The sequence below is a fragment of the Capra hircus genome, chromosome 22 (genome assembly GCF_001704415.2).
Source record: "Capra hircus breed San Clemente chromosome 22, ASM170441v1, whole genome shotgun sequence".
NCBI classification, from domain to species: domain Eukaryota; kingdom Metazoa; phylum Chordata; class Mammalia; order Artiodactyla; family Bovidae; genus Capra; species Capra hircus.
In genome coordinates, this window is record NC_030829.1 from 34,057,398 (window position 1) to 34,082,335 (window position 24,938).

The following is a 24,938-nucleotide window of genomic DNA, read 5'->3' on the forward strand; positions in this document are numbered from 1 at the left end:
CAATTAAGCAGCACAATCAGATTAGTCAGGGGTTTGAAGTAGATTTCATCATGAAATTGATTGTACTGTATGTACCTTGTGCATCTGTGAAGATAACCACTTGGAACTACAACATAAAACTCCTGTTCTCGTACCTGCCTGTTCTCACACACAGGAACTGGAATTCCTGGTCTCACACCTGCCTGGCAGACATTATGCTTGTCCCAGCTTGCTGATAATAACTTCGGAGAACTAGATGACATGGTGTGAAAGGAAACCTTCCTGATCACACTGTGAAGCAGAAGTGTTAGCTTACTGTGGGCACACAAGAAATGGGAGATGACCTTAACTAGTCTTGAGCTGCTCCGAAGACTATCTCAGGGTTTCTGGACTGAAAACTTGGAGGTGATTTTTTTTGTTTCAAAGTAGTCTTAAAAATGAAATTTTAAAAGAGGTACTTCAAGGCATTTAAAAGAATGTGTCTGCCTATCCAAGGAGCTGCTTTCACTTGGATACAACAGTAATAGTTGTTAACCAGATTTAAGACTACCCTTTGGATCGAGCACATAGGAAAATAACACATTCAAGAAATAAATGCACTGAGGGACTGTGTGAGATGAGTGAGGTGGGCTTCCACAAAGGGACTTTTGTTCAGATGTTTCAGAGAATAAAGAGTAGTTACAGGTTTAGGGTAGAGAAAAGCAAGCACTATCAGGAAAGCAAATGCTTATCTAACTTGTGTGGATTTGGGTAATAAGCGTGCATGTCTGGCCTTTCCAGGTACTGTTCACTTCCTAAAAAGCTACATGGATCTTGTGTGATTTGAGAACTACTATTCCTTCCCTATATATTTTTTCTTTTTTGTAAAGCTATGCTATACCTACTCCCTTGGGGTGCATTTTATTATTGACTATTAATTGCTCAATGGTGCAGTTTATTTACTTGATAAAAAAAGAATAAAGTAACTTTTGGAATAAATGTGAAGCCACTACTTGAAACTAGGCCATTGGAGTTTCGGGGAAGTTAAACATTATCTTTTGGCTAAGGCTGCAGACCTACGTTTTTACTTTTTAACCATCTTTTCTGGTTTGTCTCCCTGCCACTTGTGTTCCTTTAGACAGACTGGGAGGCCGCATGGGGATTCAGACTTACTGAACCTATCTTTCATTACGCTGAAAATAAGAATTGCAAGTCACCTTCTAGACGTGTCTTCCTTAGTTTTCGTTTGCAGCTAATAAACCAGATGAAGTCATTTCAGTGCTGAGAAGTTCGTTTTCACCTGCAGGCTATCATTTGTCATTTATAATGGACGGGACCTAAGATAACAAAGCTTTTGGCTTGTTTTCATTTTCCTGCCTTTACCTTGAGTATAGATTCAGACAGTTAATGAACAGTAATTTCAGATATTTAGGTGTTAGCCATCTCCCAGGAAGAGCAAGAGAAAAAACTGTTTGAAAATATTCATTAAATGGCTTAAACTGAGAGCATTCAGATATTTTTCTATTATTTTATTGTTTAAGTCATGTCCATGAAAGATGTTATAGAGGAAAAGTATACGAAAATTAAGCTTCCAGTTTTAGAAGTTTCAGCCTCAAAAGGATTTTTTCAAATTCAAGCTGAATTCGTCAAAATAAGATGTTCTTATAAGTCTTACTAGGAATTAACTACTCACAGTTTAATTTACAGAGACATTGAGAAAGAGAGTGTGGATAGAGGGTACAAAAACCATAAGAGAGAGTATAAGAACCTGGGGCAAGTCTGAGATGAAGACTTTCTTGACACGATCAGAGACTTTTGTGGAGGGACCCATCCACTCAAGACAACCTCTCTGGGAGGGGCCTGAATGAGTAGAAACACCTCGACTACCCTCTCCTCCTGCCAAGACTTCCCAGTGTCAGCAGAGAAAGGAGTCCATTGATGTAGCCCCTGGAGTCAGCCTTCTAGGACCCAGAGGAACAGGATGGGAGCCTGGATACATCCCAAGGGACATCGTTTGACTGTTGAGTATGTGCTTCAGGTAGAATATTCTGAATCCTTTTGTCAACAGCTGGAGAAATTCACTGAGGTCTACAAAAGGTTAACCAGAGATGGGAGAGTTCAGACTTACTGAACCTATCTTTCATTACACTGAAAATAAGAATTGCAAGTCACCTTGCAATTAGACACTGAGATGCAAAGAGTTTGGTTAAATTTCTTTCTTTTCAAGCTGTGCGGAGTGCTTTGCCAATGTAGTGTCTAATTTGCTCCAGACATGGTATTCTGACATTTGCTGAACAGCTAAATAAACAAATCAGGCTTCCACACAACAGATTACAGTGAGGTCAGACAGTGGTATCAGCAATTTTAAAATATGGTCTACAGCAGAGCATATTTTTTGATGACAGTGACAGCTGATGCTGCTAGTTGACATAGATTGAATTCTATAGATTTTCCTCTTTTCCTGAGTTTAAATCTTACTAGGCACCTGTCCTACCCAGACATTTCAGAAGAACTCTATTTCAAATGGGATATTGATTTTTAATTGGTACCTTTTTTGGAGTTTTTGTTAACTTATATGTTTTGCCTGAATTGATTAAAGTTTTGATGCCAAAGAATATTATCTTCAGTGAAAGTTTTGGAGATTAAGATTGTGGGTGTAAGATTTGGTGTTGGAGGTCATTTTACTGGATGAATAAAGGGTGGGATTTTAGGAAATGAATTGGAAACTTGTTACAAAGAAACTTAGCAGTAAACTGATTTTCACAAATATACTGATGAGATCTGTTATAAAAAGAAACATATGTATATGTTTTAAAAATTATATTATTTAAAACAATTTAAACATGAATTTTAGTGTATGATAAATGCCTGGTCACTTATTGAGATCTTAACTGGAAACTTACGTTACTACTTTTCCTAGTTACGTATTTTTTCATTAGGGGTTTTTGATAAGAATGTTTGTCAGCTCTTTGTTTTTCAGAAAACTAAATGATCAAGTAGGTTTGAACAGATGTATGAGGCATCACAGAAGCATTATATGCCACCTTCATCTTACACAGACTTGTTATTTACAGAAACAGTGGGTTTTGCTATTAACTAAATTTATCTTCATTTCTCTGTGGTGTGAAGTGCGAATCTGTGTGGTCCTAAGTTTTGGCTCTGTCTGCTTAGCTAACTTTTTTTTTTTTAATTTAATTGATGTCAGTCATGAATAAAAGCAAAGAAATCGTCCATAGAAGTATTTTTTCCCTTTTCTGTAGGAATAGTTACCCTGTGGAGATGATAATGTTGCAACAGTAGATAGACATCCTGTTTATAGATTAATAAATGAGTCCTTCACCAAGTTGCCAATTTTATGGGTGTTCTCTATATTAACTCTCCAACTAATAATGATGGACTATACATATTCACATTTATCAACATGACATAAGTTTGAGATGATTGGCAAAATACTGCTAAGAAAGAATGTGCCAATAAATATTCTTAATCTGCATCAATGTAGCTTCCATTACAAATAAAATATAGATATTGCATTAGAAGCAGTAATCATCCTGCCTCGAAAGCAATTATCTGTTAAGCTGGGAAGGCAGTTCTGTAACCAAAATATTTCTTAACAGTCCATTTTAATAGCGTATTTCTTAAGTGAGCTCACTCTCTCTCTTTCCTTAAGTCTTTTGAAGCTTCATGGTAAAATCATAGGACCAAAATCTCCTTGCTCTATTTTTTTTTTCTTTTGCTTTTAGTTTCAAATGGCTCTGTGGCCAAATTACACATCATAGTAGTTTTTGCAAGAGCTATTTTAAATGCAGGACTCTGAAAAAGAACCTTACATTTGCCATTGTAAATGTTCAAGTGGTTTTTGTAATCCTGGCGATGGTTCTGATTCTCAGTTCAAAAGGATTTGTAAAATGTCTCTGTAAAAGATAAAAAGTGTCTGTCTGTGCTATTCCCTCAAATCTCTGTGTTCTTCAGTCCTTTTAACTTGTCTCCTGTGCCTGCTTATAATGCCAACCAGTATTTCCGTCTTTAGATTTTTCCTTCTGCTGAAAATCCTGTTAACAGTTGACTTCAACACCACCACTATGTTTACTGGTAACTGGGGAAACATTTGTGTCCCACCCTTGCACTGGCCAAAGTAATCATGGTTGCTGTTCTTAATTATAAAAGCCTTCCAGTTTTGCAGATTCATGCAAATATGATCTAAATAGTGCAATGATTAGCATCTTTGTGGAGAAGGACCCTAAATTCCTATGCCACCTAACACCCCAATATATTAGCTCTTAAATACTTACCTTGACAGTTTTCTGGGGGTCAAATTTTCAGCCTTTTGACACTTTTGCAATAAATGACTGAAGTTGGGTATTCTAAGTTAGAACACACATACGCTGCTAAAGTTTCCCTAAAAGTGAACTCATACTATTTGACCAGACCATTGTTTTTTCATGGAGCATTACATAAGCCTAATGCTTCATAGACCACACTTTAGAGCACTTTGACTTAAAGAAATAGGTACTCGTCCTGGGAGCAAGAATAACTTCATATGATTCATTATGGAGAGTATCTTTTAACTTATTAAACCAATATTCATAATGGAAGGTGCCTTGGTCCTCTGTAGTGCTGAAAGTCCATATTCAATTTTTTTTTAAATTATTATATCTAAACATGCACAGTTAATGAGATTGTGAGTGATCATGCTGAATCTGAATTGGGTTTTCTGATTGATTATTTTCTTTGTATTAAGTAAAAGCCATTAAAAGAGAACATTGTTGACAGACTAAATCTTTAAGTGTTAATTATCAAAATACCAAAATATGCATTAGGTAACTAAGTGTAAAGTTAGGGAGACATATCTCTAACATGCTTGTGCCTCTTTCCCCCACTGCCATAGCAGAAATCTCTCTGAATAGGTCACAGATCCCTCTAAACCAGGACATGGCTCCATCGTTAGTCTCAATGCAGCACTTTGAATAGTCACTCAAACAGTTACCATACCTCCCACCAGCCATTCCATGGTCTGATATTTAAAATCGGTGTCTTCAGTGATGTCTCTAATGGCATGATTCTCTATTAGAATGTTCTTGGTTATAAAAATAGAAATAATAGTATTAGCAAAAGGATAAATTTCAGTGCATCAGAAAGGGAAAAAGGGTGGCTTACCAGTCTACAGAGAGGAGTCTTGTAGGGATATCTAACCCCAGTTCAGGAGGGACTGTGGATTTTGAACTCACTGTAATAACATCATGACCCCTCTGCAGTCTTAAGTAGGAATTGCAAACCACAAACTCTGGACAACTCTTTCGTCAGTAAACAGGGATCTTGTTGGGTTGTGAAGAACGAAAACCACTGGTCTGTGAAACTATAAAAAATACCTTACTCTGATCCATTTTAATTGAGCAGTGAGATTTGAAAGCAAGGAGTAGTTGGCCACCAGAATTTAGAACTCAAGACTGTCCTTGAAACTTGGAAATAAGATCAAAATAGAACTGGGATTCTTGATTAATCATGAAAGTGACTAGTTATAGAAAGACTGTTGAAGGGAGTGGAAACACCATGGACTTTGAAGTAAGACTGACTTGGTCCAAATCCTGACTCCACTGCTTAATAGCTGTGTGCCCTTGGACAACTTATTTAAGCTCCTTGAGTCTCAATTTACATGCCAGGGAAGGTTATAGTGCATCTCTTTTAGCACCTAGGAAAGTTAACATGCAATAAATGCTAAGCCTCCATACCATTTTACTTATCCTAGTGAGGAGCAGCTCACAGGATACATGTATGGTGATTTAGACACATTTTCCTTCTTTCATCCCGGGTGATCTTAGAGATCAAGCCTAAGGGAAACTTCGTTTTCCAACCAAGCATTGCTCATCCGTCATATATCATTTCCATGCTATCAGTTTCGGGATAACAGATAGATACTCCAAAATTGTGGGGGAGAATGGTCAGATATTTATCTTGATCACTTAAAAATGCTGAAATGTTGTTTGGGATTGAAATGTTTACTTTAAATTCTGAGCTCTTCAGGCCGATTGTTTACTCACTAATAGTATTTCTTCCTTGCTACTGCTGCTAAGTCACTTGAGTCATGTCCGACTCTGTGCGACCCCATGGACTGCAGCCCACCAGGCTCCCCCGTCCCTGGGATTCTCCAGGCAAGAACACTGGAGTGGGCTGCCATTTCCTTCTCCAATGCATGAAAGTGAAAAGTGAAAGTCAAGTCGCTTAGTTGTGCCCGACTCTTAGCAACCCCATGGACTGCAGCCCACCAGGGTCCTCCGTCCATGGGATTTAGAAGAAACTAAAAGGGCAGGGTGGGTGGGCGTTTGTCAAGAAATACTGTTGTTCTCATGTCATGTATAAGTTTGGAATCATTTACTTTAACCCAAGGATCCTAGAGCTTGATTTTGTACAAAAGAAAATAATGTCAAACTTCAGGAACAAATCAAAAGTAAAACAGCAAGCTGTGGAAGCTCACTCAGATTTCAGTAAAAGACAGACCTCGTCCCAGCTGAACTGATCTGTCTGCCTATTTGTAAGATTACAACGAATCCCAGGATTGAATGCCTCACCTGAATCACTTCCCTATTGACTGAATCCATTTAGACTCCTCTCTAATTTAGCAGAGTGTTTTTATTAAAGCCAGGCATACAAACATCAATTATCCAAGCTGCATCTAATTTCCTTCATCATTTATTTTCCTTCTTTGGCTGCCAATGGATTAGAAGACATGATTAGAATTCAGCAGGAAAATAAAAACAACGAGGAAAAAAAGAGAAAAACAGTTCGAGAAAAACAGATGCTTAAACAAGAGCAACAACATTCAGAATTAAAACAAGTTGTGATTAAAAGAAAGTCCTTATCTTCTCTAATGTAAACACACTTGCTTGATTTTTATCAGCAGTGCCTACTGCACTGGGACTGAATTAGCAGTGTGAACTGGAAGAAGCAGACGGAACCCAGTAGTGGTGCTTACTATGCTTAATGTATACACTACAGTGTGTTCTAAATGCAGTATAGTATTTAAGTGTCTGTAATAATCGTTGCAAACTGGATGGCTTATTGCCGAAGTCTCTTCTGTTTGTTCACTTCTAGCCGATGTCAGGAAGAGAAAAAGAACAAAGGCATTCAGGTCATTTTATGAACTTGTTAAAGGTACAAGTTTGTTTCATATGAGTGATATTGATGTTGGAGTGGATACATTTATTTAATTAGCCATTGCTACAGCCTAGATAGCATATTAAAAAGCAGAGACATTACTTTGCCAACAAAGGTCCGTCTAGTCAAGGCTATGGTTTTTCCAGTGGTCATGTATGGATGTGAGAGTTGGACTGTGAAGAAAGCTGAACGCCAAAGAATTGATGCTTTTGAACTGTGATGTTGGAGAAGACTCTTGAGAGTCCCTTGGACTGCAAGGAGATCCAACTAGTCCATCCTAAAGGAGATCAGTCCTGGGTGTTCATTGGAAGGACTGATGCTGAAGCTGAAACTCCAGTACTTTGGCCACCTCATGCAAAGAGTTGACTCATTGGAAAAGACCCTGATGTTGGGAGGGATTGGGAGCATGAGGAGAAGGGGACGACAGAGGATGAGATGGCTAGATGGCATCACCAACTTGATGGACATGAGATTGGGTAAACTCTAGGAGTTGGTGATGGACAGAGAGGCCTGGTGTGCGGCTATTCATGGGGTCACAAAGAGTCGGACACAGCTGAGCAACTGAACTGAACAGCCTAGATGCATTAATGCTGTTGATAAGAACAAGAAAATGGTACAGCAAAGGAAGAGATCTTAAACTCTGAAAAGTCACTCTGAGAGAATATGATGATTCTCAATATGATTTAGAAAAAAAAAAAAAGAAAAGGAGAGGTGGTTGCAGTGAATCTGAGAATAACCATCAATCAAATTGTGTCTGTTTCAAGGGGTGGCAAACTATGACCCATGGGCCAAATCTGGCCTCCCACTTATTTTTTGTGAATCAAGTTTTATGGAAACATGTGAAGCAAAGTGAAGTGAAGTTGCTCAGTTATGTCTGACTCTTTGCAACCCCATGGACTGTAGCCTACCAGGCTCCCCTGTTCATAGGATTTTCCAGGCAATAGTACTGGAGTGGATTGCCATTTCCTTCTCCAGCAGATCTTCCCGACCCAGGGATCAAACCCGGGTCTCCCGAATTGTAGACAGACACTTTACCGTCTGAGCCACCAGGTGCCGGGAGCCAGCACGGGAGATCCCACCCATGACAGGGTCATGCAGAGAGGCCTGATGGGCAAGGCGAGTCAGGCCTCAGGGGTTCCCCCTGGAATTTCCTGAGCATGTACCCCAAAAACCAGAGTTGGCCTGATTTTATTGTGCTGTGCTTTTCCACTCTTCTGACACTCTCTGGAAAAAGTTAACTTAGGGCTTCAGTCTTCTGCATTTGAAAGGAATGTTTCAGCTCAAACCCTCTCTGATGGCTCTCTAACTTGCCTAACAGGTTCCCCCAGACTTTTTACAACTTGTGAATTTGCTTACAGCCCCCTAACCACGAGAGGCACAAAGCTTAAAGCATCTTAAAGATACGAAGCCTTTTCTAAAGAGCTAAAAATTATATTGGTGACAGGTTTTCACTGTTGACTCAATGACTGCTGCCAGGCCTCCATATTCTTTATCTTTTAGGCACCTGAGGGATATAGGAATATAGTAGTTTTGATGTTAGCAATGCTAGACTTTTGAGTTAATTACTTTTCTCTTTATAAATCACTAAATTCCTTTTACTTGTTATAATTTGTTGTATCCTTGCTATGTAAGAATGTAACTTTATTTAGTGCTTTCTGAGAGTGGCACCAGACTTTGGGAAGAACAACATTTTTGACATAAATAAATCTTCTGGTTGACAAACCCTTATCAGAAAAGGGCTGTAAAATGTTAATTGGCCTTCTGGCTGGAAGATGATGTAAATCACCTAAGACTTGTGTATACAACTAAGTATGCAGAGAAAAAGCCTGGTCTTGATAAGAGTCAGGGCTGCTGACACTGCATAATTTTATATTACCCATTGATCTCTATGTACAATTAAAAAGTATAAAAGGCCTTCTGAACAATAGGGGATGGGCCAGTCGCTGGACTGGTTTCCCCCGTGTCTCCTCTTTACTCTATTTTCTAGCTGAATTCCCATCTGGGGCGTGGAGGCTCGCCATGTCTACTTACTTGCCCTGGCTTCTGAGATCCGTGGGAGAGGGAGCCCAAGGCAGGGCACCTTCTGATATTCAAACAGACGCTGGTAGCCTAACTAGATGGTGCAGACTTCTTGTCCTGAAGTTTTTTTGGCTTTCCATGTAAACCAAGTTATTCAGCCTCTTTTCTCCACTAAATTTTCCTACTATACTATTTCTTCTTAATTTATTTTATATTTCTAATTAAATAAATAAGCTTTCCTCACCTACGCCGTTCACCCTTCGAGTTTCCCTGGATCCACCGGGGCTGGACCCCGGCAACCAGGGAAGAGGAAACGTAGTCTGCTTATTTATTTACATATTGTCTAGGACTGCTTTAATGCTACAACAGCAGACTTGAGTAACTGAAACAGAGACTGGCCCTCAAAGCCTAAAATATTTACTAACTAGCCCTTATCCCAGGTGTCCATAGTGTATGTAAAGAATCCACCTGCCAGTGCAGGAGATGCAGGTTTGATCTCTGACTTGGGAAGATCCCCTGGATAAGAAAATGGCAGCCCACTCCAGTATTCTTTCCTGGAAATTCCATGGACAGAGGAGCCTGGTGGGCTGTAGTCCACGGGGTCACAAAGAGTCAGACACGACTGAGTGCACACACCATACTAGTTCTTACCAGAACAAGTGTGCTAACCTCTGGTGTATGTCAGCAGTGCCCCTAAGATCATCCAGCTGTTGCAGACAGCTCTACATGTGATATGGTGAGAAAGAGCCTCATTGACACTGTGACTCCTTAATAGCTAAGAAACCCTAAACTCTCAACCTCAGTCTATCCATGAAATAGAGGTTCTAAAACCCATCTTATAAACTTAATGTGAGTGCACTGTGGATGCTGAATAATGATAGTTCCCTTCCCAACCTCCCTGAAGTCTGCATAGACATATGGAGATGAAAGGCCTTTCAAAACTCATGACATTTGCTCTGTAAGACTCTGATTTGGTTCCTGCAGCTGTAGTCTATCTCGTTTCCCACTGCTTCACATTGGAACTCGCAGCCTCCGGAGACTCCTCCAGGTTCTGTTCAGTTTTTCAATGGCATCAAGTTCTGTCCTGCCCCCTTGACCTTTGTCCTTAGTGTTCTCTGGTCTTGAAGTACTAACTCCTCATTCTCTCATCTACCTGTCCTCTTCTAGACTGTCCTTCAGATACTGTGCTAAATCTCACTGCCTGCATGAGGCCCTCCCTCAGCATGCAGTGTGTAACAGGAACCTGTCCTATGATCTCAGAGTACCCAGTCTGCCTCGCCTTCATGACTGATAATCAGTGTTTATAATTTAAGATATACATGTAGAATATTTCTGGTCTGTGGTGTAAAAATCTTTCTTGTCGAACTAGCTACCAACCACACTTTTTGGTTAAAGAGTACCTAGCACAGAACAGGCTCTCAAGAATATAATTTTCATTCAGCAATCTGTGAATACTTACCTTTCATTAAAAGGAGCCAGGATAATCTTAAAGAAAAAACAACTGGAGTTTTGATTCTGATGACATACTGGGTGCATAATTTGGTACAAGTCACTTTACATCTCTGAGCCTCCCTTTTCTCATATGTAAAATGTGATAGATAATATTTACCTCACATGTTTATGGCAGAATCAGGTCTGATAATGAATGAGACAATACTAGGCATAGTGTGTATTGTGGGACCTCAATGGGTTTACTGGCTCCAAAAGACATTTGACAGTAAAGGTGCAGCTCCAGTGATTCTCCAGAACTTTGGTACTCTCAGTTTTCTTATCTGTAAAATGAAGATAAAAATTGTGTCCATCTGATATACTACTTATGTGTTTAGTGTATTAATATAAGTAAAATAGAATACTGCCTACTATGACCTGCTAAATACCTAATTGCTGTTTTGGTTTCTAAATCATATCTGACTCTTTCAAAACCCCATGAACTATAACCCACCACACTCCTTTGTGCATGGGATTTCCCAGGCAAGAATACTGGAATGGGTTGACATTTCCTTCTCCAGGGGATCTTCCCAAGCCAAGGATCAACTGCATTGGCAGTTGGATTCTTTGCACTGAGGCACCAGGGAAGCCCTTAAATACTTCGTAAACGTTAACTATTGCTGTATTTGAGATTATTATTAACATTTTGATTCTTAAAGATTTTGAACATTTTCCTGGGGAAAGTGTACCTTCTAACAAAATTTTATAAATAGTTGCAAAGAGTTCACAATTCCCCTGAAATTTACCCTATGCTTTTAAACCAGTCAATCCTAAGGGAGATCAGTCCTGAACTTTCATTGGAAGGACTGATGCTGAAGCTGAAACTCCAATACTTTGGCTACCTGATGCAAAGAACTGACTGATTAGAAAAGACCCTGATGCTGGGAAAGATTGCAGGAGGAGAAGGAGACAACAGAGGAGGTTGGATGGCATCACCGACTCGATGGACATGAGTTTGAGCAAGCTGTGGGATTTGGTGATGGACAAGGAAGCCTGGCGTGCTGCAGTGCATGGGGTCACAAAGAGTCAAACAAGACTGAGCAACTGAAGTGAACTGATCTGTATATACTGTACATTACCTTTTGCTGTTATCTGCCTATGAGTGCAAATTCTAAAGGATAGGACTTACCTAAAATTATGTCAAAGAATTTCTGTGTGTGTGAACTTATCTGATTGAGATTACCTAGTGTTCATTGTTGTTTAGTCGCCAAGTCGAGTCCTACCCTTCCACAACCCCATGGATGGTAGCCCACCAGGCTTCTCTGTCTATGAGATTTCCTAGGCAGAAACACTGCACTGGGTTGCCATTTCCTTCTCCAGGGGATCTTCCTGACCTAGGGATTGAACCTGCATCTCCTGTGTTGGCAGGCAGGTTCTTCACCACTGAGCCACCAGGGAAGCCCCAGTGTTCAATTCTCAAAGTGATTACATCCCCCCAAAAGGGTTTTATTTTAAATTTTGTTTGTTTCAGGTTGAGAACTTGTTAAATGCCAAAGCTGTAGCTTTTCTTCTTTTGAAGTTCATTCTTTACATTTAATTGTGGATTGAAATCTGCAGCTGGAGTGTATTTTGCAAAGCCAAACACATGCAAACATTTGAAAAACCTGCATTTGCACTTCCTGGCCACCTGCACAGCAGCCAACAGCTGCTACAGACCCCTCATTGGGAGTGGCTGTCTGTGGTCCAGGGACCTGTGCAGTTGATCTGACACCATAACCTCCTCACTAGATGATCTTTACTTTTATGAAACAGTAAATAGCAACCCTTGTAATCCTCACCCGAGAATTTAGAAAAGCCTACTTCTGAAAGCACTTAGGAATCTTGGGGAGAGTTTCGAATTCATGAAAAGGCCTAGTGCCAACTTTAAAAACATTCCCTTTGCCAGAGGGGAAAAAAGACTAATAAAAGTTTCTGTTGGTATTGTCATGGAGCAGCAGTTAGGGGTTATAATAATAAATGAACACGTGAGGCACACATTGCAGATTTGACTTGCTTTATAAATGCGAAATAATGATGATGTCACAAGGCTTTCATTTTCAGACTCTCTTATTTTCATTCTCAGTTTGAGATTGCAGATTATAGTAGAAATCAGCCCAAAGTGAAAGCTTAAATCAGATTCCATTAAAGTGCTTGACTACAGAAAATTAGTTTGTAGGAGGAGACAACCACATCATCTCTGGTGGTGTGGGGTCTTTCCGTCACCCTAGTGGTGATTTCATCATGGTGCCCATGGTACACCATGTTTCCCAAACAACCCTGTGTCCCTGAGCTAAGCGGCCTGTTCACTTCTGTGTCTTGCTGTTCTTCTTATAAAAATATTAACTGCTTTGTTAGTATCACTCATACTCTTTCTCTCCTTCTCTTTCTCTCACATACACATTCTGTCATGCTCTCTCTCTCACTGGTTGTCTTTCTTAGTGTCTCTCATGCTCCCACGTGGTTGCTCTATATTTCTCATCTCACATTTGCTCACATATTCACACTTCTCTCTTTCCCATCACTCCCCTTTTCACCCAAGGGAGACTTTCAAGGCTTGTCTTCATCTAGCTCTGGGAAAGAAAGGAATAAGCCAAAAGAGCCAAGTTCCCATCCCTGGCCTCTGGTGCCTTCCAGTCTACCTCACCTGCATTTTCTCAGGTTATTTCCGCATTCAGCCTATAGGTCCTAAGTGAACCAGGTTGCGTAACAGCTCTTCCTTCATCCTGGCTGCCCTCTGTTACCTGAGTTGCTGCTCTCTCTTTTTCTTTGTCACCTGGAACAACACAGCTTCCAAAAGGCCCCTCTTGCTACAATAGTCTGCACCACTGGTGGTGCCCTGGTCTTAGCTCCATGAGACTATGGAGGCAGGACTGCAGTTGACAGTTTACTAGTCTGACTCTCAAACTCCTCTTTGTTCTTTGAGTACAGTGATGACGCCTTACTCATCTCTGTATCCCAAGGACTTAACACTATTGTGTCTAATATAAGGGAGATGACCATTAAGTGTCTATTGAAATTAATTTATTCCAGTCTTTAAACTATTATTTATTAGGTGATTGCACTATGTCATGGGTCACATTAGATCCTTATTAAAAAAAAAAAAAAACACAAAAAACTCCTGTTGTAGAGGAGCACGGAGGTGGCCTGCCCTGAGTGTTGTGCCTAGGGCATGGAGATGCGGGGTGGATTTACTACACTTGAGAACAGCTATTCTTTCAGCACACCTAACAAGCCACCTATTCCCCCACCTTTTGAAAAGAGGACTTTTCTGAGGGTTCAGTACTGGTTGAAGTGGTTGACTCACTTTCAGGTACAAGTTGTTTTATGAAGAGTATCTGTTTTTATTTGTCAGATGCTAAACACAATGAGAGACTGATGTGAGATTCAAAGGAACTTATACTGTATGAGGCAATAGCAGTGTCACAGCTCATATCTGATACTGACTCCAGGGTATATATCTACTGAGCAGAACTGAATCACAGGGCCAGAGGCATCTTCCTGCCTCTAGTCCCCCACTCCTGCCACTGTGGGTGACTTTACGTATGTTCATGGTATGTGGTGTGACTACTCTCTAGAATGATTATACGGTTTTAGATGGATTAAACAGAATAATTCACCATAACTTGATGATAGAGGAAAGCTTCACTGAGAATTTGTTGACATCTGAATTCATCCTTAAAGAATGTACAAGTTGGACCATGGCAGAGATGTACATGGGCCAGTGTGTGCTTTTCTAGAAAGCTTAGTTCTTCTACAGAAACTGAGTAAGCCTCAGCTGTTCCTGAGTTTCTCTCTTGGACCCTGTGGAGTCATTATTGCTCTTAAGTGTATTTTTCTTCCATTGTTCTGGCAAACTTCTCTCCATCCCACAGCTATTTGGAAACTACTGCTGTACCAAGCCTCAATACTAACAGCATTTAATAGCCATCATTAGAAAGCAAACTTCTGCTTACCAGTCAGCCTGCTGTGAATAGTAATGGGAGATTTCTTTTTTGGGAGTAGCCCCAATCTCTTAATTGGTTTGAAAAATATTGCTCATTTATTTTATTCTTAAAACATTACCTTTTTGCTGAACTTTAATAAGTTCATTTTCTGTCACATTCAAATTCACCATAGCTGCAGTCTGCTGAAAGGTTTCCTTCTTGTACATGCTGTCTGGGTAACCTGTCCACTTTCACCATTGCTTATGTCAGTAGATGCATGTATGAATATCCGTAAAGTACCTTGCATGCCCAGTCGCTTCACGTCTGACTCATTGTGACCCTATAGACTGTAGCCCGCCAGGCTCCTGTCCATGGGATTCTGCAGGCAAGAATAGTGGAGTGGGTTGCCGTGCCCTCCTCCAGGGGATCTTCCCAACCTAGGGATTGAACCTGGGTCTTCTGTGTTTCTAGTACCACAGGTGGATTTTTAACCTCTGAGCCACCCGGGAGGTCCCATAAAGTACTTTATAGGCATGTAATAAGCATGTCATGTGTCTTATCTCATTTAGGCCTTTCAGTAACTTTATGGACTAGGTACTATTATTCCCATTTCATAGGTGAGAAAGCCGTATTCAAGATAGTGTATGTCCCTTGCCCAAGATTCTAGCTCTAGGAGCTGGCATGAATGAAATATCCACAGGCCACCCAGAAGCTGACTTGGAGCCTCACCTCTGCTGCTCGTTAGCTGTGTAACATTGGGACAAATTGTGTGGGTTTTCTGAATGGCTTTATCTTGTATAGAGGGTTAATCCTCACTGTACTTACTGTACACACTGCGAGTATCAAAATTAAAAATGAAAGTTCATGTAATGGCACTTTTAAAGCAGTTGAGTCCTGAACAAATGTGAGGTGTTCTTTTCTCATATGTTTTGTGTAGTTAATTCAGCATATTGGAATAAATGGAATTTTAAAATGGCATGCAGCACACACATATATGCTTTGCAATTAGTGTGGCAGAATTTAATTGTCACTCCATTGTTGGAATTTTGATGCCTCCAGCTTGATGAATAGTCATGATCTGTGGGTGTTATCAATTAATCTAGGTAATGAATTCTCTTCATTATCTCATTCTTCATGTTAATTATACAGGATTTTCTTAAACCTATTTATCAAGTCAGGGCAAGTACAGTTTTTTTTGGTGGGGGGCCCACGTGCCTTTGAATATGGAATATGTACAAACAGGTTAACATGATGAGTTTAAATTTACATTTCAGAAAAATTCTAGTCAGTAGCATGTAGTGTAAACTTGTATCTCTTTATTGGGAGGGTCTGTTTTTAATTAAAAAGGTCATTCATTATCTAAGATTATTAAGCTACCTATGAATTTTAAGTATTAATATATACTTCTGGCTTATCAAAGAAGTATTAAGGAGGCATAGAAAAATTTGAATTTTTACCTATTAAATAATGTCACTAGTTTTATAAGGTACCATGACAGGTAAAAATTCAAGTGTAAACTATAAAGGGAAAAGTTACAAGTACATGAATTTTTTTTAAATATAAATTTATTCATTTTAATTAGAGGTTAATTACTTTACAATATTGTATTGGTTTTGCTGTAAAAAACATGAATCCACCACAGGTATACATGTGTTCCCCATCCTGAACCCTCCACCCTCCTCCCTCCCCATACCATCCCTCTGGGTCGTCCCAGTGCACCAGCCCCAAGCATCCAGTATCACGCATCAAACCTGGCCTGGTGATTCATTTCATATATGATATTATACATGTTTCAATGCCATTCTCCCAAATCATCCCACCCTCTCCCTCTCCCACAGAGTCCAAAAGACTGTTCGATACATCTGTGTCTCTTTTGCTATCTTGCATACAGGGTTATCGTTACATCTTTCTAAGTTCCATATATATGTGTTAGTATACTGTATTGGTGTTTTTCTTTCTGGCTTACTTCACTCTGTATGATCGGCTCCAGTTGCATCCACCTCGTTAGAACTGATTCAAATGTATTCTTTTTAATGGCTGAGTAATACTCCATTGTGTATATGTACCACAGCTTTCTTATCCATTCATCTGCTGATGGACATCTAGGTTGCTTCCATGTCCTGGCTATTATAAACAGTGCTGCAATGAACATTGGGGTACACGTGTCTCTTTCAGTTCTGGTTTCCTTGGTGAGTATGCCCAGCAGTGGAATTGCTGGGTCATAAGGCAGTTCTATTTCCAGTTTTTTAAGGAATCTCCACACTGTTCTCCATAGTGGCTGTGCTAGTTTGCATTCCCACCAACAGTGTAAGAGGGTTCCCTTCTCTCCACACCCTCTCCAGCATTTATTGCTTGTAGACTTTTGGATCACAGCCATTCTGACTGGCGTGAAATGGTACCTCATTGTGGTTTTGATTTGCATTTCTCTGATAATGAGTGATGTTGAGCATCTTTCCATGTGTTTGTTAGCTATCTGTATGTCTTCTTTGGAGAAATATCTATTTAGTTCTTTGGCCCATTTTTTGATTGGGTCGCTTATTTTTCCTGGAATTGAGCTGCAGGAGTTGCTTGAAGTACATGAAATTTTAAATGACACTACTTATAATATAACAGTACCAGACAGCAATATAAGACAAAGCAGAAGACAGTATATAAGAAATAAGTGGCTTATTCATTTTGAATTCAGGGAAGTGATTGATAAGATAATTTGGGTTAATATGGTAATGTTATTTAGTGATATTTATTAATTAAGTACTCAATTTTAACTTTCTTAACATCTTGGTCCTTTTATTGTGTTCTTTTTTTTTTTTAAGACAGCATTATTTTAATTATCTTTGTTAATTAGCCAGTTGCTTGAGGGAATGCTGACTGTCAGCATTTTGATGAGCACCTTCCTATTTTGATTTCAGGTTGAAGCCATCCTAGTCAATATTTTTGGTGGAATTGTCAACTGTGCCATCATTGCCAATGGGATCACCAAAGCCTGCCGAGAGCTGGAACTCAAGGTGCCACTGGTGGTCCGGCTTGAAGGTAAGTTACCACAGATGTCCACAGTGCCAGGACATCCTTCTTCAGGATCAGGTGACCAGCATGTTCTGCATTCACAGACTTCCTGAGACAACATAAGGAAACACTGGGTTACATAAGATGACACAAATGCAGTACAGCAGTACCTCTCTGAACTTCTAATCTGGTTTGCAGCTCTTCAAGAAGAGCATATGTTATAAGTATCCAAAATTTCCAAACATGTTCCAGAGTGGAACCCTTTTATTATGAATCATATCATGAGTTGGTGTTCTGGGGAAAACACTCTGAGAAATGCTGCTCCAAGAATTTTTCATCATGAGACAGCAGAGGTTCTGAAACTTTTTCATCTAATACTTAATCGATTAATAAATTAATTTGGTAATAAAAATAACTACTTGGAAAATTTTAAGTACTTATTTTTAAGTAATAATTTAATTTTTATATTATATATTTTATATAAATATATATACTATATAGTTATAAAGAATATGTCTTTTAAATTTTAGTAATAATAGCAGTATCGCTTTATGGTTTTACAAATCCCTTTAATATCTAGCTTAATAATTGCTTCTGTATCAGAACTTTTGCAATATGTTGTTTTGATAAAAGTATATGAATAAAATCTGGCCTCATAGAGTCATATATCTGGAAAAGTGAGCAGTTCTTAATAATCATTTTTTATAATTCTGAACATTAATCCTTGTTACTACACTAAAACCTATAAGTAATAGTTTCTTTATTAAAGATTAGTTTTAATGAAGAATCTGAAACTATTTCAATGCACTTTTTATACTCTGTTATATTAAAATCCATTGGTCTATCTTAGACAGTAAGTAGATTTTACACATGTGTGACTTATTGATCATTTGGAAAATTTTGGATTGTGCAGATCTTCCAAAGGTTAGCACATTTCAACATACAGTATCAAAAAATTCACATCTGTTAATATCACACCATTATCAGTGAAGCTTCTTAGTATTGAGAAGTTGTCAAAGTGGTGGATGCAAATTTTCCAGAATTCTAATTGTCATTTGAAAATACAAATTTTTCTCAGTATCCATAGAATGGTAAACTGTTTTCCTTGCAGTAACAGTCTTAATTCACCCATTTTGGGGACAATATCTACCAGATATATAAGACTGAACGAGTGTATTATGTTCTTTGTTATTCCAAGAAAAAATAATATTCCATGGAAGAGTGGGGTTTTAGCTTGCTACTCAAACAATTATAACATGCTTTTCATCGTAGTTCTGTATACAGCTGAGTGCTTTTTGTATACTGCCCATTTGATCACACAGAGTATTAGAAAGATGTGTATTCAAGGGTTGAAACTTAATAAAATTACTATTTTTTTTTTCATTAAGGACATTCTTACTTGAAAGTGGAAAGTTTTCCTTGTGAATATGAGGTGGTGAAAAATAAAATTAATACTAGTACACATCAGAGCTGCTTGATCCTTACTAACATGCCAGCAGTTTTATGTACAGTTACTTTTGCTTCATCAGGGCAGATGCCAACAGAGAAGTATTATTATTATTATTATTACTACTTTAAAAATAGTTCTTACATCACGGACCTTGCCCAGGGTTCTATAAGCTACACTTTGAGGAACACTGTAGTGGAGAAGCAGAAACAGACAGTTTAATGTGAAAACTATGCAAAAGTCCCATCCACATCGTCAGGAAATTCACATTACAATGATCAAGCAGACTCCAGTAGTATCATTTTGGGGACAGTTTAATTTGTCCATTCACCATTCTGGTACTATAGTTCCTTAGAGACCTTCTTCTCAAGATAAAGTCCAGGGATATTTTGACACTGACTGTGTAGCACTGTTTTCTTTTGAAGTCTAACCTCCAGAACAGCTGCAGTCCATTTTTCTCTGCTTGCTTCTTTCTTTGTGTCTCTTTCTTCCCTTACCTTCTACCTCCTTGAGATTCTCTAGCTCACAGACTTAGATATACACCATATGGACTTGACAGAAATAATGATCACAAAGGAAAAATGAAAATAGCAGGGGCTCCAGTTGGCAAAGTTTAATATGGACATTAAAACATATAATTGAATTAAAAGTTCCTACAAATGTAAATGTGACATGATTGGTCCCAATAAAAATAATTTCAGTGAAAGGATAATGATTGAAGTGATTGGCAAGGCTGCAGTGAAAATTCATCAGGTAATTAGTGTGTTCATCAGTGTATTTATAACTCTGATTAAAATGTTGGTCTCAAACTGTTTCCAGGGTCAAAATGATCAGTGAGCGTCAGATTCTAAAAGTCAGCTCTTCATGTATTCTTAAAGGGGAGCAGGTCTCCATGAGCAATTCAGGGTTTGAAATGTCTTAAGTCTGTTAGACCATCGGATTTGTATTTTTTTCTTCTTTAGATTTGTATCTTTTAAATTAAAACATTACCAAGGTATATGCTTGTGGTTTTTAAATTAATTAAGTAATATTATAAGTACTGTGTGTAAGCCATTGAGCTTTAGACATTAAGGAGTGAGCTTAGACCTATAAGAAATTATGTCAGTTACTAGATAACTGGGGAAATAAAATAAAAAGTAAAATTAACATTGCAAGCTAATATATATATAAAACGTAAACCATTGTTTGCCCTAAGAAAATCTGCTACTATATTAATAGCAGTAGCTTTTGGGGCATCTCACAAAATCACCAGCCTGGCTTTTGGAAATGTTCATACCTAATGGCAATCCACTCCAGTATTCTTGCCTGGAAAATCCCGTGGACAGAGGATCCTGGAGGGTGGGCTACAGTACATGGGGTCACAAAGAGTTGGACATGACTGAGTGACTAACAGTTAAGGATGTCCACCATCTCATGGGGAACTGAAGATAAGCTTGAAGAGGATACTGGGCCCCAAATATATGTATCCTACAAATGTGGAGGGTGACATTTTCTGCCAGTCCCTTCATTTCATCGTCATAGTTTGCTGTCTTGGCTCTGATCATAGATAACAAAATACAGAAATTTGGTGATCGTATTATCCATAAAGACAACCAGATATAAACCAGGCTCTGTGCTCTTTATGCTAAGGGACTAAAGCATGTGTTCTTTAAGTTGAGCCTATTGTAGCTCAGCCCACGTTCATTATCATACCTTGTATTTTGTTTTCTGAAGTATAGTTGATTTAGAATGTTGTAGTAATTTTTACTATATATAGTACTTTTTCATATTCTTTTCATTATGGTTTATCATAGAATATTGAATATGGCATATCCTTTTAAAAAAAAAACTTACTCAATATTGACTACTGTAATTATAGTACATTTATAGATATAAATTAGCAGTGATATGTTATGAAAGGAAGATTTTCAAGCTGAACGTAGAAATAACTAAGCTTTGAATCTTTGAAAAGAAGGAAGAAGGAGGAAATTTGTAAAGGACCAGAAGCAAGTTGTCAGATCTGTTACATATTTGGGAGTTGGTACTTGGATCATAACAGTAGCAGAAACTGAAAGCCAGAACCCGAGTAGATCAGTAGGCTTTCCTGGAGAAAGCAGTGTATTTGTAGCAGCATATTATGGATGAAAAGAACTGAGTGGGACAATTAAGTTAGTAGCCAGAATTTACAGTATTAGGTAGAATCTAAAACCCAAGCAAATTTGCCTGATAGAGGTAAAATTGAATAGGAACAAGAACAGAACTAGAAAAAGAGATGAGAGAAAGTGGGGCTCTAAGGTTTAAGTCTATGACCAGAAGAACAATGGCACGGTTAACGGACTTGGGAAAGTCAAAAGTAGAAACTAGATAGACTGGGAAAGGATGACATTAAGGTGTAATCATCCTTTATTTGCCCAAACTACCGCACAGTTGCACTCATCTCACATGCCAGCAAAGTAATGTTTAAAATTCTCCAAGTCAGGCTTTAACAGTGTGTGAACCATGAACCAGAGGAACCAGAGATCAAATTGCCATAATCTGTTGGATTGTAGAAAAAGCAAGAGAATTTTAAAAAAAAATCTGCTTCATTGACTATGCTAAAGTCTTTGTGCGGATCACAACAAACTGGAAAATTCCTAAAGAGATGGGAATACCAGACCACCTGACCTGCCTCTTGAGAACCCTATATGCAGGTCAGGAAGCAACAGTTAGAACTGGACGTAGAACAACAGACTGGTTCCAGATAGGAAAAGGAGTACGTCAAGGCTGTATATTGTCACCCTGCTTATTTAACTTATATGCAGAGTACATCATGAGAAACGCTGGACTGGAAGAAACACAAGCTGGAATCAAGATTGCAGGAAGAAATATCAATAACCTCAGATATGCAGATGACCCCACCCTTATGGCAGAAAGTAAAGAGGAACTAAAAAGCCTCTTGATGAAAGTGAAAGAGGACAGCGAAAAAGTTGGCTTAAAGCTCAACATTCAGAAAACGAAGATCATGGCATCTGGTCCCATCACTTCATGGCAAATAGATGGGGAAACAGTGGAAACAGTGTCAAACTTTATTTTGGAGGGCTCCAAAATCACTGCAGATGGTGATTGCACCCATGACATTAAAAGACGCTTACTCCTTGGAAGAAAAGTTATGACCAACCTAGATAGCATATTCAAAAGCAGAGATATTACTTTGCCGACTAAGGTCTGTCTAGTCAAGGCTATGGTTTTTCCAGTAGTCATGTATGGATGTGAGAGTTGGACTGTGAAGAAGGCTGAGCGCCGAAGAATTGATGCTTTTGAACTGTGGTGTTGGAGAAGACTCTTGAGAGTCCCTTGGACTGCAAGGAGATCCAACCAGTCCATCCTGAAGGAGATCAACCCTGGGATTTCTTTGGAAGGAATGATGCTGAAGCTGAAATTCCAGTACTTTGGCCACCTCATGCGAAGAGTTGACTCACTGGAAAAGACTCTGATGCTGGGAGGGATTGTGGACAGGAGGAGAAGGGGACAACAGAGGATGAGATGGCTGGATGGCATCACGGACTCAATGGACGTGAGTCTGAGTGAACTCTGGGAGTTGGTGATGGACAGGGAGGCCTGGCGTGCTGGGATTCATGGGGTCACAAAGAGTCAGACACAACTGAGCAACTGAACTGAACTGAACTGAACGTCAAAGAATTGGTGCTTGGAGAAGAATCTTGAGAGTCCCTTAGGCAGCAAGGAGATCCAACCAGTCCATTCTAAAGGAAATCAGTCCTGAATATTCATTGGAAGGACTGATACTGAAGCTGAAACTCCAATACTTTGGCCACCTGATGCAAAGAACTGACTCATTTGAGATGACCCTGATGCTGGAAATGATTGAAGGTGGGAGGAGAAAGGCATGACAGAGGATGAGCTGGTCGGATGGCATCACTGACTCAATGGACATTAGTTTGAGTAAACTGCGAGTTGGTGATGGACAGGGAGGCCTGGCAAGCTGCAGTCAATGGGGTCACAAAGAGTTGGACACGGCTGAGCGACTGAACTGAACTGAACATCCTTTATTTGAGATGAAGCTGTAATATCAGTTGGAATCTGTGTGGCAGCAGAGATGTGGTAGAACAGGGGAAGATCCAAAGAGAGGTATGATGGACAAGTAGACAAGTCACCTCCATTTTGAAGGGCCCTGTAAACCATACTCAGGACTCAGGTCGTTGGGAATTATTCCCCAATAGCACAGCTCAGTTAAAATGAGACACCAATCAAAACCCCAAATCCCTTGTCACAGAAAGTCTTGTTCTCAGTACTTTTAGTGGGGAAGAATTTGCTAACCACAGGGCCCTCTCAGGAATTTCTCTTAGACTCGATATAAATGTTTTCATTTGCTTTCTTATTGGTTAGAACATAAATTCTGTACCTCTCACAAATCTCTCTGCATTCAGTTATATATTACCTAACCTTAGAGTATCATTTGGATCCTTCTGTATTTCTAAACATAGCAAACTTTTCTTTTCTCTGGTGACAGAGAAAGGCAAAGTGGTACAAAGAAGCAGGAACATTTTGAACAAGTCTAGTGATAGTTTTTGTTTAACTTGACACCATAATTTGTTTTAGCTGAGATAAACTTCAAAAATAACGTTTTTTGTATTAGTCCTAAAATTGGTTCGCATTCTCTGAACACCACCATTGTCTCCCTAGTTAGTAACAGTGAGATGAGAAATGGGTGTCCACCATCCCAGCATCTGATGAAAAGCCAAGCAATGACACATGAAAGTGAAGTGTGATAGAAAAACCTTACCAGAATCTGAATTACAATAATAAAAAAATATTGCTAATATTTATTGGCTGCTTTCTAAGATACTTTGACACATAGCTGTAGAGTCTGAACAAATGTGAGGTTTTTAATGATCCAGATAAGAGATATTTTGAAAGCCTGATCATGTGATTCATTACTAGGCTAGTATCTATTTCCTATAAACAGAGAAGGTGGCCTCTCTTGGCTGTTATGTGACTATTCAGAAGAGCCGAGTTCCTTGCCGTAAGTCTCGCCAGTTTGTGGGTCCACGTTTTAAAGACTGTTGCCATACATGGTGTATTAGAAATATCCAGATGTGAAAAGTTTTATTCAATCAAATCAGGCTGTATTTAGTGGGATTTTGTGGACAGATCTTTGTTCTCAGCTGTATAATAATTACAGGCTATTTTACCAGTGGATAAGGAAAGGATTACTCTCTGAAAATTTGGTGACTTTATAATTACATGTATTTACCTGCCTTATCAGAATAGACTTTATCAACTGAGATATAGGATTATTTTTATTTAAAAGACTCTTTGGTAAATTGAACAAGCACACTTTTGCAGGGAGTTTAGCTTTTATAGAACTTTGTTCCTGACATGAATAAAGAACAAATGAAATGAGTTTTATTTTTTCCTTCCTTTTTGAAATGTATACAGACTTGGCACAGAAATTACCTAGATGGTTAGTTTAGCCCAACCTGTGATCCGACTGAGAAATGTACAGACATTTATTGACAACTTGGTGTGTTTAGTTAGCATGCAGACGTGTTTGAGCCAAGGCTCTGCATTCCACATGGGAAGTTTTATGGTGCTGGATCAAAATCTGCTAAAACCTTCAGGAGTTTTCTTTTTCAGAATTGATTTTTCTTTCTTACTATCCCACTTCAGTCTGCAGCCAACTTCTGTGTCTCAGATATGTCTGAAGAAGAATACTTTTCTCGCAGATGTTCATTATAATTCAAAGTTAAGTTCATAAGGAAGTGGTAATGAGTCTAGACAATCTATAGATTGGAATCTGTTTCTCATAGCCAAATCTCAATTTAATTTTTTCACTCAGTACCAAAATTTTGTTTCAGCAACATAAACATCTTAACTTTTCTTTTGCCAAATGTCTTTAGAAACAAGAATCCCTTGTGGTGTCCCTCCTTATCCTTCCAATCTCACTAATGTTCCATAAACTTTCTAAAGTTATTGAGAAGGTAAACATCCCT

At 38.9% G+C, this 24,938-nt stretch overlaps 1 protein-coding gene across 1 annotated transcript in view; it reads left to right on the plus strand.

The window, feature by feature from the left end:
- SUCLG2 (succinate-CoA ligase GDP-forming beta subunit) overlaps positions 1–24,938 on the plus strand; it is a 290,329-nt gene that overhangs the window by 248,890 nt on the left and 16,501 nt on the right. The window contains exon 10 of the mRNA XM_018038217.1: positions 17,429–17,549. Coding sequence (XP_017893706.1) covers positions 17,429–17,549 — 121 coding nt within the window. The remainder of the gene's footprint in view (positions 1–17,428; positions 17,550–24,938) is intronic.